Raw genomic sequence first — 18,175 nt, forward strand, 5'->3', positions numbered from 1 at the left:
AAAGAGGCTACAGAAGGTGTCCGAGGTCTTTTGAATGTCTGCAGAAACTGAAGAACAAGCCCACAGGCACGGGGTGAAAGATTGCCTGAGTATGTCACAACAAAAAGGGCAGTTAGGGCCAAAACTCGGCTGTGGTTCTCGGTTCTGGGCTTTCCCTCGGACAGCGCGATGCCCTTGATTTGGGGAGACTCAGGGATAGAAAACCACACTTCAAACTTCAGAGCTCTGCGTTTGCCTCTGAAGTTTCTTCCTCCTTTCAGAAATAAACAAGTCAGTGATGCATGTTTTATTTGTTTTTAGCTTTCCTTTCAACACTGTTTCTTAACTAGGACAGCTTCCCCCCCAAGGTCTGTATTGAAATTAGGACTTTGACAACTACTGAAATCCTTCTTACATGGGTGGGTTTGGAAAAGTAGGTGCCTCTTTTGAACAGAATCCACAAACATGGAATCTTTCAGAATGTCTGTTGTGGAATCTGAGAACCGCTGATTCTTCTCTTGCCGTGGCCTGTCGCTGTTTTCCCTCGGTGTGGCTGTGGTGGTGGTGGTCTGTAAGGCCAGAAGTGCTCGGTCATTTGCGGTTGGAACCTCCAGTAAAAACAAGCTGTTGGATTCTGTTTGATGTGTGTGGATATGTTAGTGATTTATTTCCATTTATCTCAGATACAGAGTGCTCCTGTGGAGAGTTCTCCCTTTACCGTATAAACGTCATTCTCGAGTTTATTTAATTGGAACCTCTGCACTCTTGCGTTGGGACGAAGCTCCTGTCATTCCCGCTGCTGCGCGCTAGGTTACGCAGGTATCTTGGTGTGTTGCTTTTCCAGTGGTTTGATACAAAGCGTTGACTCCCATCTGCTGAGGATGCGTCCTTCCCATCAAATCCATGGTGGGAAGCAGGACTGGATCCGAATTCCCATCAAAGCATGTCTGGATTAGCTTGATAATACGATTTTGCTGGGACCTTTCAAAGAGCGTAGTCCTGATGTCAGGTGAAGCTGCAGAGTGCTTGCCTCCCACGTGAGAGACTTGTTTCTATTGAGTATGGTTGCACTTCTGGAAGAAAGCATCTTCTTCAGGCTCAGAGGAAAAGACAAGCTAAGAACACAGTGAAACTGGGTCGGAAGAAAAATGTGGAGATCTTCACCCATTAATGAATTGCGTCCAGACCTTGGATTGTCGGCGGTTTAAGTGTCATGTGCACTTTAAATTTCAATCCACAGCTCTTTGTTACGTTGTACAATTAACTATGCAGTTTTAATTTCTGGACCTTAATAAACAGGCAGGTAGATAGTTGTAACGTTAGGAACTTGGCCAAGTCCTGGCGGAAAGCCGTGTAGCTTCCTGCATCTACCAACCCATCCCTCAAGCCACAGCAGGTGGAAATGCAGTGAGGAAGCTGGATACAGTTCTATCAGTGTGTGATTTCGGGTCTTGTACTAAACTGAAATCAGGTTTTTGTCCTAGGGATAACTCTCGTTTCAGTGCTGTGTTAGCTTCACTGGCGGGTAAAAAGTTCTCAATTACAAAGCTGTTTATATGACAAGGCTCTTCGGGAAGACGTTCCCCCTTGTGTGCTCTCGGTTACTTAGCACTGTGTGAGTAGCAGAACAACTTTTTTAGCTTTGTCTAGCTTCAGTCAACCACGGAGCTGGAAAAGTGGCACCATCTTTTTTGTTGCAGTACAACTGATAAACAGCTTGTGTTTCTTGTGAGCCGTGCTTCTGCCGTGTCTGCGTATGCCCAACAAGCAGTGACGAGAGTTATCTTGGTAGAGTTCAGTTTTGGTCAGACCCGGGTTAGCTATCGAGGCTGTGGTGTTGGGCTTGAAGGTTTTTCCCTTTAGTTAAAGGTATAATCCAATTGTATGGTATAAACTGGAGGAAATAATGCAAACAGCACCTCCCCAAATGCTGGGTCTGCGAGTGGCCTGGAGAGTTTGAGGAAATGCCGATATCATCCATTAGTAGGTTACTGGAATTGTTCTGACAGCTGTGGTTGCTGATAATGACTTACAGTAAGGGCTGCCCTCCCCAGTTCATTTAACTTTGTTCCTATGGGTAATATGGAGCAATTATATGGGAGGGTCATTCTATCCAGGAACTTTCACCACCGTGAACAGAGCGCCTCTAGAAACCTCGCTTGATGGGGTGGCTGGTGCCAGCCTGGCATTGGGTCTGCGCTCGCTAATAGGCAGCCAGCTGCTACGCTGCATTTAGACGACGGGCGCTGGTTTCGTTGTGCGTTTTTAACTGCGTGCTTTGGGTAAACTGTGCGCTGCAGGTTACTGAGGAGGCTCTTATTTCCTTATAGATTTGCTTTAAAGGAAGAAGTATTGCTGTTGCTCACCCTCTTGGGACTCTCAAACATCAGGCACTCTCCCCAGCAGTCCTTCTACGTGCCAAAGAGCTTTCTTGGCTAAGTCCTCTTTTTGCAGAAACATTTCTTTCACTCTGTTGATAATTCCCACAACTCCATGGACTTGTCTGGAGGTGCAGGCTGTACCCTTTGGAAATCCAGGAGAAACAACCTGTTGGTGTTCTCAGCCCTGTGAAGGTGGATCACTGTATTCAGGGATCTCCCTGCACAGGGAGAGCATCCCTTAGGATTTGCTGGTGTCCTTTAAATTGCTCTTTAAACTGAGTTAGAACAACTGATCTTCTCCTTGGTTACAGTACCTGTGTAGACATGGTTACAGGCGTCAGACAGCTGCAGAGAAAGGACCGATGTCAGCTTATCTTGAGTCCAAACTGCTGGGATTGGTAAGCTGTTGAGATACTTGGTGGTGTAGCTGGGAGTCCTGTTTTTAGCGAATCTTGGGTCACAGGATGCCAGGTTGGAGGGAGTAGGTTTCACCAGTTTATTTTCTCAGAAATCCTCTGGCAGGTTTTTCCCGTGGTGAAAAGCGTGCTTTTATTATGGTTTTGTTCTTGTATACAAGGTGCATGTGAACCATCTGGAAAGAAATTCAACCCTAACCAATGTCTGTTAACTCCTGCCTGGAGCAGTGGGTTATGCTCCAGTGCCTTTCAGTCGAGATTTAACAAATCGCCTGCCTTCACTAAAAGCAGCGTGCTGTTGTGCCTTGTGCTCTTTTCCAGTGTGACACTATGCCTCCTCCTTACTGGCAGCGCTTGCTGCAGGTCACGCTCCCCTGCACAGCGATCTGCAGGAATCACCTCTGTTAGCGTTCGGAGTTGTAGGTGGGCTTTTGTTAATGACATATTGTTCCCTTGGGGCAGATTGTCTGTTGACTTAACGCTGGTGTTTGTGCGGTTGGATCGCCGGAGACTCTTACTTCGGTTTGACTGCTGCAGCAGAAGGCGTGAGAACATTACACCTCCTTAGCACCCAGATTTATGCTTTAATTAACGTAGGGGCGAACCCACAAAAGCTGGCCGTTTGCTCCTTTCTCTGCTTCCGGAATGGTTTCTGTGGGAAAACTGTTCATCCCTGAAAACGCCCGTTTTGCCTCTCGTCTTTGTTTCTGGCCAGCCAGCTCTTCCCAACCTGGTCGTGTAAGACGCCCGCTTCGTCGCCAAGTCTCTTCCTTGTCCCCTCTGTGCTGTTCATGCCGTGTGTTCACAGCAGGGGCTGCTTCTGCTCTTCGATGGAAACGCTGGAGTGCGTTTTGCGGTGTCCTCTATTAGAGCATTTCTCTCTGGTCGGGTACCCCAGGTATATTTGTCTCGCTGCGCTCCTGTTGGGTCTCGGGCATTGAGTTGGCTTCTACACCAGTTCTTGTCTTCGTCAGCAGCTGGAGGAGACTGTCCAAAGTAGCTGAGCAGCTCCCGTGAGATCCACTCTTCCTTTGACACTGAAGTGGATCAAGCTTGAGACAGGTCTTATAAAATCTGGAATATCTTGTTTGTTATCCCAGGAAAAAAAAGAAAAAGCATTCTGCTTTACGTTCTTCAGTTTTTAAAGAGCTTAATGATGCGAGTTGTTTAAAGGATTAGGTATGTCGAAGGCAAGCAGAAAAAATGAGCTGGAGCTGGGGGGTTTTTTTGGGGGGGGCGGGGCACGGTGTTTCACTTGTGAGTTAGGAATGATTATTGTGAGGGCCATAACTATCTTGTATAAATCTGATTTGCTTTGCCATAATCTATCTATGTGTACTGGAGTATCAGATATGTTTTGCCATATTTGCATTCCTGGAAGCTCCCCGTTGCCTGGTGATCCAGGACTGTGAAAATATGAAAGATTTATTGGAGGCAGTTCGAGAGAGCTGAGACTAGTGATTGATCTTGTAGTTAGAGAAAGAATAAACTAAAATTGTAATTTCTGTAATTATTCTTTATGCAAGTGAGGAAATAGTTATCAAGTGCTGTATTAGTTTATTCTACAGAGGTTTTCTCGAATCCTTTAAAATTACTCTTTGTGATAATATTGCCTTGAATTTCATCCAGAAGGTCTGACGTGTGTTTTGAGGCGGGTTGTATGCGGGTGAGTCTTGCTTCTCTGCCAAGTGCTTGTTTGGGGTATCGAGCCGTAAGGCAGCAGCAAGAGCTCTGGCTGTGGAGGAAGCCCAGTCCTCACCTCAGCAATCGTCTGTGTTAGGGACTTTCAGAGGTTTGCTTTAAAATGCGAGGAGCACAAAGTGCTCTCTTCGGTGGTGAAAGCTCGAGGTGACAGGCAGGCTCGTCCTCTCCCCAGAGGCGTATTCCAGTGCATCCATTTTCCCTTTGGGTTCATTTACCTGTCTGCACATTTAAACGGCAAACGGCACAGTCCTCTCTGAAGGCAGCAGCTGCGCAGAGGCCTGGTTATTTCCGAAGCACGATGCTGCTCTTGGGCTTGTGCCATTCCTTACAGTAGGTGATTGCCTCAGCATCTTTCCCCGAGTCTTTCACAGAGTATTTTGAAATGGCTTGGCCAAAGTGCCATCTGTCTCGACAGGTGAAGATGCAGAGCTCCTCGAACAGATGGCAAACCAGATTAACGTTGCCCAGACCCGTGTGTGCTTGCTTGGGCATTCATGAGGTAATGTCCGCTGCATTTGTTATCGATGCTTGACAGAAGAACAAAATCAAGAGATTTTTTTTTTATTATTTATTTTTTGAAGAGTCTCTTTTTGTAGTGTTTTGAAGGGGTCAGTTAAGCAAAATTACCTCTTTCGGTGTTATTTTTTATTCTGTCAAACAGTTGAATGTTATTTATAATTGAGAACAGTTTCTATTTGTGTAAACCGGGGTATTAATAGTCAGAGCTCTGCAAACTTCCCTCGGGTCCCTGGCCCTGTATTACTTTGTGTTCCCGATTTTCCGTAAAAACTATTTTCTCTGGTCATGAGCTGTAAGATGGTGAGACAAGTGCTTACTTCTGTGGGGCATGGCTGTAAGTGAACGTTACCATCTCTATTGGCCCAGAGCTCTGAAAGGCTTCAAGAGGTGCTCTGTGAGTGCCTGTCACTGCTGTTAGAAAAGCCTCTGCTTAACCTGAACTTCGGCAGGAAGCACTAAACGTCACAGAATTCCGCGGGATTCTGATGCCCGGATTGTTACCACAAATCGTTCCTGCTCGTACCGCCTTTACCACAGTTTCCATGAGTGGCATTGCCAGTCTGCCGGAGCTTGGGCTCCCGCTGAAGGCTGCAGCCAGAGCATTTCTGGAAATCCTCTCAGGGCTGTCAAAAGATGATGCTTCTGGGCTGGGAAGAACATCCTGGAAGCTGTGTTTAGTACATCTGTGTGCTTCCCAGCTAGTTAAAGGCTGTACGAGGTGGTTCAGTCTGCCCTGGCCTATACATCAGCCATTCTGAAGAGGATTCATATGCTTCTCATCCTTTAAAGAGCTGGGATGACCTCCACCTCAGTTAAGAAACATTGATCTTGTAACTTCAGCTGCCTGTTACATGCCTTGTGTTGGCGTTTGCATCTAACGCCTGTGTTTGGTGGCATTGAGAACTCTTTATTACTGGGATAATCCATTCTCATTAACTTCTGCCTTCATCATTTTACAGGTAGCCACGTGTCCAGGGTCTATGTGTTACAGTATAAGTGAGTCTGAAGCTTTTAAACGCTTCTTGTGATTATATCTCTGGTTAAGTAATAAAACTGCCCAACTACAACTTTCTCTAGCTTCAAAAGCAGTTGGTGCCTCTGCTGCAAGTGGGCAAGCCTCATTTTTGTGCTCTGAAAACCTTGGAGAATGTCTTGGTTCATGTAAGGCGTCTGAATGCATTCAACTTCCCTGTCACCTTCAGTTCATCCATGAGAAAATACTCGAATTTCACCAGTGAAATGGGCAGAGAGCCGGTAGTGCTGGCGATGGTCTCTCCAGGGTAGGGTTTTTTAATAGGACAGTCCTAGCAATGCTTTGTTCTGCAGAATTTTTGTAAGTGTAACTTATTTCCAGTTAGGCTCCTTATCTCCTTTTGTTGTTATTAAATTAAAAAAAACCCAGCTTTTTAGAAATGATTCATTCTAGTGCACTGCCATGTTTTTCAGACTGTTTTCTAGTGGGGTTTGCAGTTTATGCTTATTATGCATTGCCACGCACTTCTCTTTCTGTGCCTTTCGTACATGACCAGTCTCTATCGCCACTGAATCAAAATTCTTTGAGAATCAGCGATTACAGAGATCTGTAATGCATCGCTTCTCTGCTTGCCTTGGGAGCCGTAGCAGATGCTGTGAGACCCGAGCCTGCTTCCCTCATTCTGTGTGCATGGCTGTGGTGTCTCACTGCTCTGTGCCAGGGGTAATAAATACCACTCGGTGGATGAAGGTGCTTTTATTTGATTAAACCGAGGTACTTGCAATGACTGGATCTCTGGAGTGTGGCTTTGTTTTGGGAGCAGAATGAAGTGTTCCAGTTCCAGTGTTTTCTGCCTCTGTTGAATACCTCTCCACTGAAAATCGAGCAAAATATTTTTAGTGCTCTGTGTGCTGGCTCCATATTTCAAGCCATGGACTAGACTGAAATAGCAACCTTCGTGTTTTCACTCCTCTTCACAGACAAATAAGGGCATTCTGTTCACATCTCCCCCTGAGCCGCTCGCGCACGCGTGTGAACGCTGCACACCGTGCTCCTTGGCCGTGCCTGTGGCTGGAGGTGTGGGGGGATCTCCAGAAATTCTGGGGGTAGAAGAAAAGTTCTAAATTGGGCAGCTCCGGCTGAGCCGGGGGCAGAGCTGTGCTGCGCCGGAGGCTGTCAGTACCTTCCCTTCCTGAGGTGGCAGAACATTGGGAACAAGGAGGATGGGAGCTGCAGGCGGTCATGTCCTGTCAGCGTTTCTTAATCCTTTTAGTTTGGCAGCAATAAATCGTGGAGGGGGGCAGGGGGAACAGCAGTTGCAGGGGTGCCCCATTCTTCCTGCCCTGTGGGTAGTGGTCACCGATGTCACTGTTCCATCTGAGATAGCGAGTGCTGTAGCAAACCCTGGTGTTTTCTGGGATGTCATGACTGTAAAACAGTGATTAAAAACCTGTCTGTAAGAAGTTGAGTATGGAAAAAGGGAAGTTGTTGCAGTCTTCAGAGGATCTTTTTTGTCCTCCGAATCTTGCGCCTCCATTGTCAAAGGGAACGTTCTCTCGGTGGTGCTGTACTTCCTTCTCTCTGATAGTCCTTTCCAAACTGTCCTGGGCACCTGGGACACATCCTGCTCTGCTAACGTTGATTTGCCGTGGATGACGGAGCCCACTCCCCTTTTCTTGTGGGCTCGGTGCTTTGGGTGTTCTCCTGAGCTCTCGCACACGGATAGGAAATGCTGCTCCAGAGGACACCACAGGCATCTTCTCCACAGACTCTCATCATATATCCTGCATCATAGCAAAAAGTGACAGCACCCTGAAGACAGACATTCTAAGGGCAGATGTGTCACCATTTGTATTGGGGAGATCAGTGATTTAGTAATCTAAAATAATAATTAGTCATTGTTATTTTTTTAACTTCATCTTTTTTCTTTTGGCTTTCAGCTCAGATCGACTGATAGAAGAAACAATAAGGTAGGAATGAACTTACTAATTTTCATTGTTTACTGTTCAGTCAGCATTTACACTGTCTAAAGAGAGCAGTCATTTTGTGCATCAATAATCATATCGCTTACAACTCGTAGGCAGTATTACAATGACCTGGTGGTGGGGTTTGGGTTGGTTTGGGTGTTTTTTCTATTCAGTGTTGACATAATGGTGTTGCCTAACTATTTTAGTCATCCTAGTTTGGAAAAAGTTGTGTTTCTGTTCGAAGACAAAGGGAATGATGGAGCGGAGTGAAGCTCCGGTTGAGCTGTTGAGGGCTGTTCCAGTCGGGAAGCTGTTACTTCACACAGTGACACTCTTCTGCAACATGATTTCCTGTAATTCCTCAATGTATTCAGCACCCTAAAGAGCAGCTGATCTGAGTAAGGGGTTTTACCACACAGGCTTGGGAGGTTATTGCTCTTGTATAGTTACTCATCTTTGGGGTTTTTTACGTGGTTTGAATATTTGAGTGATACCTTCTCTAACTGACCTAGAAATTTTAGAACTATAGTGTCATGAATTACTTCTATCAAGTGTGCCCTTCCCATTCTTCCATTGAAGTCTGGGATTTGGCAAACCAATAATCCTGAGTGCCCGACTTAATGGGTTTAAATTTTAGATTATTGCTTTAAAAAAAGGAGGGCGGGGGGAAGAAAGCAAGCAAGATACGCTTTCAGATAATGCATGTACTGGCATAAGTGATCTAGAAGAGTAATTAGAGGCGCAGCACGGCTCTGCGTCCATTAAGGGCTTGCTAGCTTAAGTACCCGCGGTGGGCTCAGTATAATTAACATGGTGGAAGAATGTGTTAAACCACATGAATGTGCAGTGATGAACCAGACAGAGGTGGTTGGAACAGTAATCTCTGAAAACAGGCTATAATCTCACCACAGCCTCCAAGGTACTTGCCAAATTTAGCACAGTTACTGCTTCTAGTCCCTTCCTGATTAAAACCCCTCTCCTCTACTGCCGTGCTCGTAGCCCTGCTTGTCCACCTCATGCAAACGCTCACTGTTGTTTGAATCTTGTTTGCTGCCGCTCCAGTAACGAGAGCATTAAACAGCCTGTGGCGATGTATTAAGGTTAATGTCCCACAGAACGTCTCATATTTTCCCTTTGCTCTCCTTGCCCAGCCTCTTGATGACGTGTCATCCCAGAAGCTGAGCGTGCGTGTGTGTGATAAGTGCCCCTCCGTGTTGAGGTACCTGTGCCGGGGAATGCAGCCCTGGCAAAGTGAAGCACGGGACAGGGCAGCCACCTGCATGTCACCCAGGGTCCCCCATCCATTTTGCGCCTAATCAGAAGCTCCATGGTGTCATCCCCCGGCAGAGGCACTGGCCTGTTCAGAACCAGTTTGTGTGTCGTTTACATGAGCTGCAGTCCTGTGGTTGACTACAAGCCGACTGTCTCCACAGTGACGGCTGCTAGCGCAGGGATCCCTGCGGCACGGCTGGGTCAGAGCCCCTCGGAGCTGATCACTACAGGACTCCTTCTGTTCAGAGATGAGCTTTGATTTCGAAGAGGCTGGGTTTCAGTGCTCCTTGTTGCACCATTTTTTGTCTGTAGTGAGTGAACTTCTTGTAGCTGTTGCCAAAAATGTCCTTAAGTTTATTTTTGTAAAGAAGAGCTTGTTTAGTAACTACATGGAGCAGGAAATGCAATTTCATTTACGTCATCTTAATTCAATTCCAACTCTGTGGAAACCAGGGTGAATTTTTTGTTTTACTTTTTGTCGTCATCCCAGTAATCGCAAGTATTCAGGATGATAATTGGTGGCAAACCCTGCTGCATTTTCAGTGATTTTACCATACAGAAACGTACCCAACTTCTGATTGTGAATCGCTTTGTCTATGGTGAGCCAGAGGGAAGAGAGAATTGTGCCGGGGAAGCCGTCAGAATGCCTCAAGTGAGATGTAATTAGCTTGTTCTGGCTACTGATACCACTCTGTCTTCTGATACCACTCTGTCTTTTACATCTGCTGTGGCTCATTACTCATTATTTGGGTGTAATTCAGGAAACCAAGAAATCCCTTTCCAGTTTTTGGGGGATTGGTATGAAGCAGTGGTGACAAACCCTGGAAAGCCTTTCTCTGTGCCGCAGGGGCTTCTAGTGACAGGCTGCAAACCGGCGACCCCATTGCCAGGGACTCTGCAGTTCGCCCTGGCTGTGAACCCTTGTCTGTAGAGGATGGAACTGCGGGAGGGCAGAGCCTGGCTCTTCATCTGTGCTTCCTCCTTGGGAGCAAGGGGCACCGCAGCAGAAGCCCCAGTGACGAGCAGGGCTGTGGTTCCAGGTGTGGGGCTAGTACTGAGCGGAAATTAAGCAATTTCTAAATGAATTGACGTGAGGCGGGTTCTTGCTGCAGCATATTCCTTTCCAGAAACGAGTGGGATGTGATACTTGGTGGTGCAGTTCTTTTGGAACAGTGCTCACGTCTCTTGGCCAGATTTAAATATAAACATAGATTTTGCTTAATATGTTTGGCGTTCTCAGGCTTTCATTTTCAAACATTATCACTTTTCCAAAATAGCAAACGATTTCTTTCTTGTTTTCCAACAACTTACCCTTTTAGGTTGGCTCAGTTGGAATTGTTGTTATAGTTTTGCCTGTGCAGTGTGACAAGTCATTAGGATTTTATTATAACGCGGTTTCTGAGCCTCGACGCAGGCTGATGTACCAGTGTTTGGTATTTGCCACACTGGGCTATTCCACTTCCACCCTGAAGGCAGACCAAAACCATGGATTGAATTTAAAAGTAAAATTGTCTCCTTATGTGTTTGGGGTATTTCTTTAGGTAATAATTAGGATTTAATGAAAGGGAAGGCGCACTTGCATTGAACGCTGGCTTCAGAACGGAAAGGCCTGGCTTCGACTTTGAGTCCTGGCTCTGCAGAAGGGTCTTGCCGGAGCTTCCACTGCTGGGGAAACGCTCGTTTGTTTTCATCAAAAACCACAATTGTCTGTAAAGTAATTTAAAAGGTTGTGTGTGCAAGTGCGTGTATAGCCACACGTGTGTGTGTCTGTAGAGGTGACTGCATGTGTACATATGCGTACGTGAAGAGTAAGAGGTGGAATCCAAACGTTACCAGTTTAAGACCAGAGGCTGCATTTCTATGCGGAGTCACGGAGCCCATTCCCTTCATCACGGGCATTGTCGTAAATTTAAATGAGCGGGTATGATTCATGGAGCACAAAATGAAGCAGAAGTTCCCGTAGTACACGAATTACTCGATTTTTGAAAACATGTCTTGTTCCTTGGGAGCTTTGTTTTAGTTCTTCATCACTGTTGGTTTGACCGAGCTGTTGCAGTGGCTGAAGAGAGGAGCTGACTTTGGGGCAGGTTTCACTGGCTGTGACAGTGTGTTTGTGTGGCTGTAGGAGGTGGAAACACCCGACAGCTTCAACATTTGTCTGGGTAAAACCACTTTGTTTCCAAGTCCAGCGCGTTGAAAGTGTTTCTGCCCTCAGACAGGTTTGGCTGGGTGATGGCTGGAAGCGTGTGTTACCCTGCACTTGCGCAGGCTCACGGAAACAGCGACCTATGTACAAATAGCAGTTGTTTTGCTTTTGAAGAGACGTTTGGCTGCTTGCTTACCCACAGCACTACCGAACATCCCGGACAAACCTGAGGGGTCAGTGCAATGTTGAGGAAGTCAAGCTGCAAGCGCAGGAATTTGAGCTGCTCCTGCTGCTTTGTGGAAGAGGTGGGTGGGCTCTTTGTGCCTGCTTCCCCCCGGCGCCCCTGGCAGGGAGTTCTCCAGCAGTCTTTACTGCGGAACTTCAGCAGTGCTGTCGGGTTAGATGGAGGGAGCAGAACGCCATCTGGTTCACAAACTTGGTTTGCACCCAGCGCTGGTAGCTCAAGCCAGTGCAGCACCGAGAATAGTCTGTGCTCGATTCCAAATGCAACGTTAAATCAGGGTCATCCTGATTCCAGTAAGAAGCATTTAATCTTTTATTGTAAATGTTGTGTAGCAGTTTGAAAACATAAGAAGAAGCTGTTGTTGATCTGGGGAGATTACGGTGCCAAGTGACTAAACGGGGCCGATGTTGTGAATGGGGAGAATAGGATTGGGTTTTTTAAATGCATTTGTCAGTGAAGAAATGGCAGCGGTAAGTCAATGAGCATATGTTAGGGATGGGAATGAAACCAAAACTGCCTGATCCAGTCCACAGGAGCTGTGTGTTTGCTGGTAGTGCTTAAATTTAAGTCTCGCTTCAGATATAAAGGCTTCAGATATAAAGGTAAACCAGCTCGTGTTGAGTGATAAATCATACGGGGAGAGCAGGGCTTTTTTTTTTTTTTTTTAATTTTGACTTGTTAGTGGTAGCTAGAATCCAGTTAAACCAGTGTTCATGGATATCACAACTACATTTCATTATCAGACCATTTCATATTAAACATGGTCATCACTACAATTTAATCACTCCCATTTATTTTTTCCTGCCGAGCTCTTCAGTGACACCTAGCCCACTGAGCTGCATGTTTCAGAACACTGGGTAAAGGAGAGGAAGAAGGGTCCAGTCTTGGACTGGGTGAAGTTAAAACACTTGCGTCCTGCGTTACTATGCGAAATGGGCAGTTTCCCTCCTCGGGTGTTAAAGCAGGAACCTTGTGTTCCATGACAATCTGTACTAATTATTGCCAAAGGCATTTTGGAGGTGCCTCAGGAATACTTTACACCCTGGCAATCATCTTGTGTTTTCACTTCTGTAAATAAATGGCTGCCTTAATGAGTTATTGGATGCATCTTATGAAAACATGCGGCTCAATTCAGGAGCGCTTTGAGAAATGCTGTTTTAAACCTTCATCTGGAGAGGTACCCAGCCAGCGTGGGGGCGTAAGGCAGGAAGCCGCAGGGTACTGAGCAACCTTTCCTGGGTACAGCGAGGAGCCGGAGCCGGTTCCTAGTCAGCAGAGCTTCCCCAGTGCTCTGTCTGCTCCGTGGCAGATGTCATGTGTTTGTGGGTTTGCTGCTTTTAGCTGTAGAGGGCTAAACTACCTGTGTGCTGAGCTGTAAATGTGTATCGTCTGTCAAACGCCGTGTCGTCTCCCGTGTGGTACCATTTGATGTACTTACTGTTGTAGTTGTCCGTGTGTTTGTGCAGAGCTACCGATTGAAAATGTCAGGGGTTGCCTACATGTGATCAAAACTTACTTATATTCTCTTTATGACTGATAAAATCCCCATTTCCTAATGTATGTCCAAATTTACCAGAATGCGAACATAACCTTAAAATACTCTATTGATCTGCCCTGTCAATGCTGGTGTTCTATTTAAAAGAATTCACTGTACAGAGCTTTTGGAAGAGTATTTTCTGTGACCTGAAAGCTATGAGAGCCATGGGCTGACCCTTCTGTCTCTTAGATGCTTGTGTCCTGAACTCGTCTTGCTTTCCTAGGTGTTCTGCTACTGCTAACACCAAAATCCCCACTGACAACACCCAACTTTGGCTTGGTGATCTCTTAGTTCTTATGGGGGAAACCAGAGCTGGAAACGTTGGAGCAGATTGTTTTGTCTTTTTTTTTTTCCTTAAAGTTTCCTGGACGCTCTATGGGAAGGCTGAAGATCCTGTGTCAAGGGCTACTTGAGGTAGAGTGGGCAGATACAGTGGAAGGGAATCCAGAGGAGCTTACTGCTCCAGCAATACTTTCAGGATCATTGATCCAGGCTTTTTCTTCATTCAGATGTTTCTGAACGGTGACACTGACATTTTGCTGTAAGTCTTGAAGGACAATAGTTGTGCCTGGCTCTGCTAGGTTTCTCCGGCTGTTCCGGTGATCGTGGCTGTAGTGCCCTATAGAGAAGCCAGTGGTACATCAGGTGATCCAGAGCTGCCCGTTCTGTGTAAAATGCAGCGTCCAGTTTACGCTGCAGAACGTGAGACGAACGCTGGGCTTGTGCTGCCTGTTTCCGTGCTCTGCGCTGCCTCTCCTTGGCCGTAATGCTCACGGTAGCTGTGATTTGCGTACGCAGGCACTGAGGGTGAGCAAGCCTGAAATGCTCTGCCAAATCTGGATGTCTGTACTGGGTCAGGGCAGCATTTGGCATTTTCCTATCTGTTTGTTCTCTGAAATATTTTAGTCGTCTTCAGTTCTCTTCAGCTTTAGTTCCCTTATGTTTATTTCTGTTGTATTGTGTTGTTCCACTTCTATTCTTCCAGAACATTTTCCCTCCACGTTTAAGGCTCACAAACTTGTCCAAGAACTTGTTTTAAGCATTGTTATTCTTGTGGATACACGTAACAGGAATACAGGTGGTGTTTTCTGAGTTATTACCCAGCCATGCTGTGTTTATGTCCTGCTTTGTTTCTTTTTAAATGCATGCCAGCCAAGGAGAGCAGCGTTTGTCATCCCGTTCCTTCTTAAGCACCGTATCTCCAGAGCCTAGACTCTTATGTAGTGTTTCTCCAGATGTAGGTGAGCCTGTGCAGTTTGTCTTGACAAAGCCCCTGCATTCAAACTACCCTCAGGAAATGCTGCCTGGGGCTGCAGGTGGCAGCCTCTACCCCTTCCTTTTCCATCCAACAGCACTGGTGCTTTTCTCCAACGTCCAGAACGTATTAAATATGACATGGGAGAATCTGTTTCATACTCGCCTGGATCATATTCTTATGTTTGGATGAAGTACCTAGAGCTGGACCACGTATCGGTAAAGAACCAGAGCGTGAAAACAGGTGCCAGTGGAAGATGTTCTTAATCAAGACCAAAGCACAGGCATGTATTTTACCTGTGCTGTGCTGCAAGCATCGTTAGACGTGGCTTCATTACATACCAGCTCCCTCAACTCCAGCTGATGGAAAACCATTGCTTGGGCTTGCTGGGAAGAGGTGCTAACGCAGGAGAATCCAACCTTCGCCCACTTCTCTGGAGCCAGGGGACAGAGTTAATCTGGAGTCAGAGCAAGTCCGTCCCAACACTGCGTTGTATTTAAATGCCTCTAAAGACCTGGTGACTGTGTGTCCCAACTTGATTGTCCAGAAACCTTCTGCGCGAAGCTCCGTGAGCTGTGTTGGGTCTCAGACTGCACTTACGTCTCCTCTCAACCAGCCCATTCACTCTGCAGATTGATTTTTAATTGTGAGTCAGCTCGTATTTGCTTAATACTCCTGTAGCCACCATATCCTGATGGCAGACGAGAATTTCGTATCGTCTCTAGAGTGAAAGCAAGAGTGGGGCTTCTGCTGTGATTAACGAACTCCCACGTTTAACACGTAGTCCGGGAGAGTACCTGTGGGTCTGGTGGTGATGTGGTGCCGTTTGCGTTGGGGCTGGCGGGGATAGGCCCAAGCCCTGCCTGTTTCCAGGAATCGCCGGTTTTTCTATTGTTAATGGCTTATATAAAAAGAGAAGATGTGTAAGTGTAAAGGATAGAGTTTAAAGGAAGAAATGTGGTTTCATTCATCTTGCCTCACCTCATTCACCGCTCTCCCAAGCAGCGCTGCCTGCTTGCTTTCCTCTTGCTTCAGCTGGGGTTATTCTTAGCACCAACAACTTGATCCACTCTTTTCTCTCTCCAGCATTGCCATGGCAACTAAGGAAAATATGACTTCGCAGAGAGGGATGTTGAAGTCAATACACAGCAAGATGAATACTTTGGCCAGTATCCTTCCCTAAACATGAGTGCTGCCAACGCACAAGAAGAGGTATAGTACGATTTTTCACTGTCAGAGGGGATCAGAGTGCTTTGCGATGTCAGCGGCTGCAGAACCTGTAGCGCTGGTGTCGCTGGTGACAAACAGACCTTTTTCTTACCGGTCTCGGCTGATACCTGACTGCAGCATCTAACAATGAATGTGGTGAATAAGGTCTTTTTTACTCGAATTTGAATACTGCATTGTAAATCAATGTAGCTTCGTTTTCAGGTAGAGATCTGCAATGGCATTGTATGGCCTTCCCCGCGATACGGTTTTATAAAACTATTATTTCATTTTGCTTCTTGCTTTTTGCTTTCAAGGCTTTGCAGAGCTGACGCTTGGTGTACATTGCTGCTTGTTATGGTTTACGGTTCAGAGTGTTCATGACCTGAGTATCCTCTTGTCTGTCTCAGCCTCGTGGATGTGAAGGTTTTGGCTTGTTGGTTTTTCTTCGTATTCTGTGCTCATGGCTAAAGAATGTGCCAGACTGTCGAGTCGTGCATGTTTGTTGTTTCCTCACTTACTCCTTCCTTCTGTCATAAGGGCCCAAGAAGAGCATTAGCATCATTTGATTAGACAGATTACATCCGGAAGAGATGTAATCGTGGTAACCCATAAATTTCATTACAGTTCTTAGCAACTGGCAAGAACAAAAAAAAAATTCAATAAGCTTTGGCCTTAAAAGATTCTTGGTTCCAAAGACATGAAGCTCTGAAACTTATTACCTTGCTGACAATTGTATCTTGTACATTAAAAGATAGATTTACACCTTTATGATTCCACAGCAGGAGGAGTTCTCCCCTCGTGTGCTATCCTTGAACAGTGCGGGGTCATGCAGCGTGCGGGGTTCTCCCAGGGAGATGCCTTTGGTGGTTCCCCTCACCAGTAACAGTGTTCCGTTAAATGAATTCCACCGAAGTTTTATGTAACTGCCCCATTTATTATTTTCATTCTCAATTAAACACAATTACTAAAAGTAACTAAACCTCACAGACTGGAGATTAAACTACATCAGGCGCTGGTAACTGGGTGATCAGGAGATGAGTTCTGTGTAACTGTGACCTGAGCTGTGTTTTCTGATGGTCTGTTACTGGTGAAGTACGGGTGTCATCTGCTGACTGTCCGTCAGGGGTTCTTGCTGCATCTGCTCTCTCCCGCTTCGGAGTAATTCTGCATTTCTTGCAGTACTGGGATTTCCACCAACAGACTTTGGGGCTTGTTAGTGAAGATACTTGTTTTGCTGGTTTGACCTTGACTCAGACTCCTCATAGATCGGTTTCCAGCAGTGAACAGCCTGATTCAAAGGATCAACCTTCGGAAACGACGAGATTCCCTCATCTTGGGTGTTATCATTGGCATCTGCACCATCTTACTGCTGCTGTATGCTTTCCATTGATGGATGTTCCCCGTGGACTTTGCTAAACTCATCACCACCATTCCTCCCCCACCAGTCCAGGAAGAGTGAGTGGGGGGAGCGACAGACTTCAGCCAGCCTGCTCGTCACTGGCACTGTCAGCACCATGTGCAGAGCTCGTGGTGGTGGCCTGCGACACTGCTCTGGGGTTGAAGCTGCGGTGTTTCTCCTTCCCTGCCATACACCTTCCTTTGGGTACATTTTATGGGGTTGGTTTGTCCATAGTTCCCTTCCTTGCTGCAAGGTAAGTCTGTACGGGGCGCTTACCAGAACCGGCAGAAGTTCCTGCGCTCGGCAGGGCCGGACAGGGCTCCTGCTGGCTGGTAAGTGGGAAAAGGTTGGTAGGCTTGTCTGGGGTGGAAACTCTGCAGGAAGCCGGTTTCCCCCGCCGGCCAAGCTCCGAACACTTTTGCCCCGTGAGAAGAATATTGCAGCTTTAAGCCATCAGGTTGCTTTACTACTAAACACATGTTCTATCATTCTTTTTAACTCATGGTTGAGATACCAGCTATTTCTGCATAGTCTGTGCTGTGAAAACTGTGCTTCACACAAATTCCTCGGTCAAAACCAAGGGTTGTTCGGTTCACTTTTTGCACAGGAGTGTGAGCCAGCCACCCTGTGAGGAAGGTTTGTGAGGTTTCTTGTGGCTCTACAGGGACTCCCCAGTCCCCCTTTGTAACAAGGGAGTACAGTGCCCCAGCAGCTGTTTACCTTAGTCAGCCATCTGAAAAGCGACCAAACGTGAGCGAGCTCACCTAAAAGTACTCTTTTGGGTGTAAATACTCGGGTTTTGGCTGGTGTCATAAAGGTCTTTCTAAAGAGACAATAAGCAGTCTGAGAAGTCTATACTGTAATTTAGTTAAAGTTATTCTAATAGCATTAATATTTTTACACTTTAAGAAGGATATAACCTAAACTGTCAATTGGAGGTGAAAATCATGATGGTTATACCTGAGGCAGATGTATCTGCGTGCAGGACGTTTGGACATGACTCCTCACAGCCAAGAGTTGAATGTACGAGCAGCGAAGCAAGTATCACTGACCATCATCGGGGGGAGAACCAGTCCTTTGTGCAGACAGGCAAGACCAGTCCAGCCCTGTTGTGGCTGAGCCTCTAAACAAAGCCGAGGTCAGGGATGGCTTTGATCTTGCAGACCCACAAATC

At 46.3% G+C, this 18,175-nt stretch overlaps 1 protein-coding gene across 2 annotated transcripts in view; it reads left to right on the forward strand.

Annotated features, from left to right (window-relative positions):
• Positions 1-16,992, forward strand: part of GOSR1 (golgi SNAP receptor complex member 1) — a 26,339-nt gene extending 9,347 nt beyond the window's left edge. For both annotated transcript variants that reach the window (XM_010133819.1, XM_010133827.1), the window contains exons 6-8: positions 7,913-7,942; positions 15,480-15,562; positions 16,868-16,992. In XM_010133819.1, coding sequence (XP_010132121.1) covers positions 7,913-7,942; positions 15,480-15,562; positions 16,868-16,992 — 238 coding nt within the window. The remainder of the gene's footprint in view (positions 1-7,912; positions 7,943-15,479; positions 15,563-16,867) is intronic.
• Positions 16,993-18,175: the final 1,183 nt, after the last annotated feature.

The sequence above is a fragment of the Buceros rhinoceros genome, unplaced genomic scaffold, assembly GCF_000710305.1.
Source record: "Buceros rhinoceros silvestris isolate BGI_N320 unplaced genomic scaffold, ASM71030v1 scaffold21200, whole genome shotgun sequence".
Taxonomy (NCBI): domain Eukaryota; kingdom Metazoa; phylum Chordata; class Aves; order Bucerotiformes; family Bucerotidae; genus Buceros; species Buceros rhinoceros.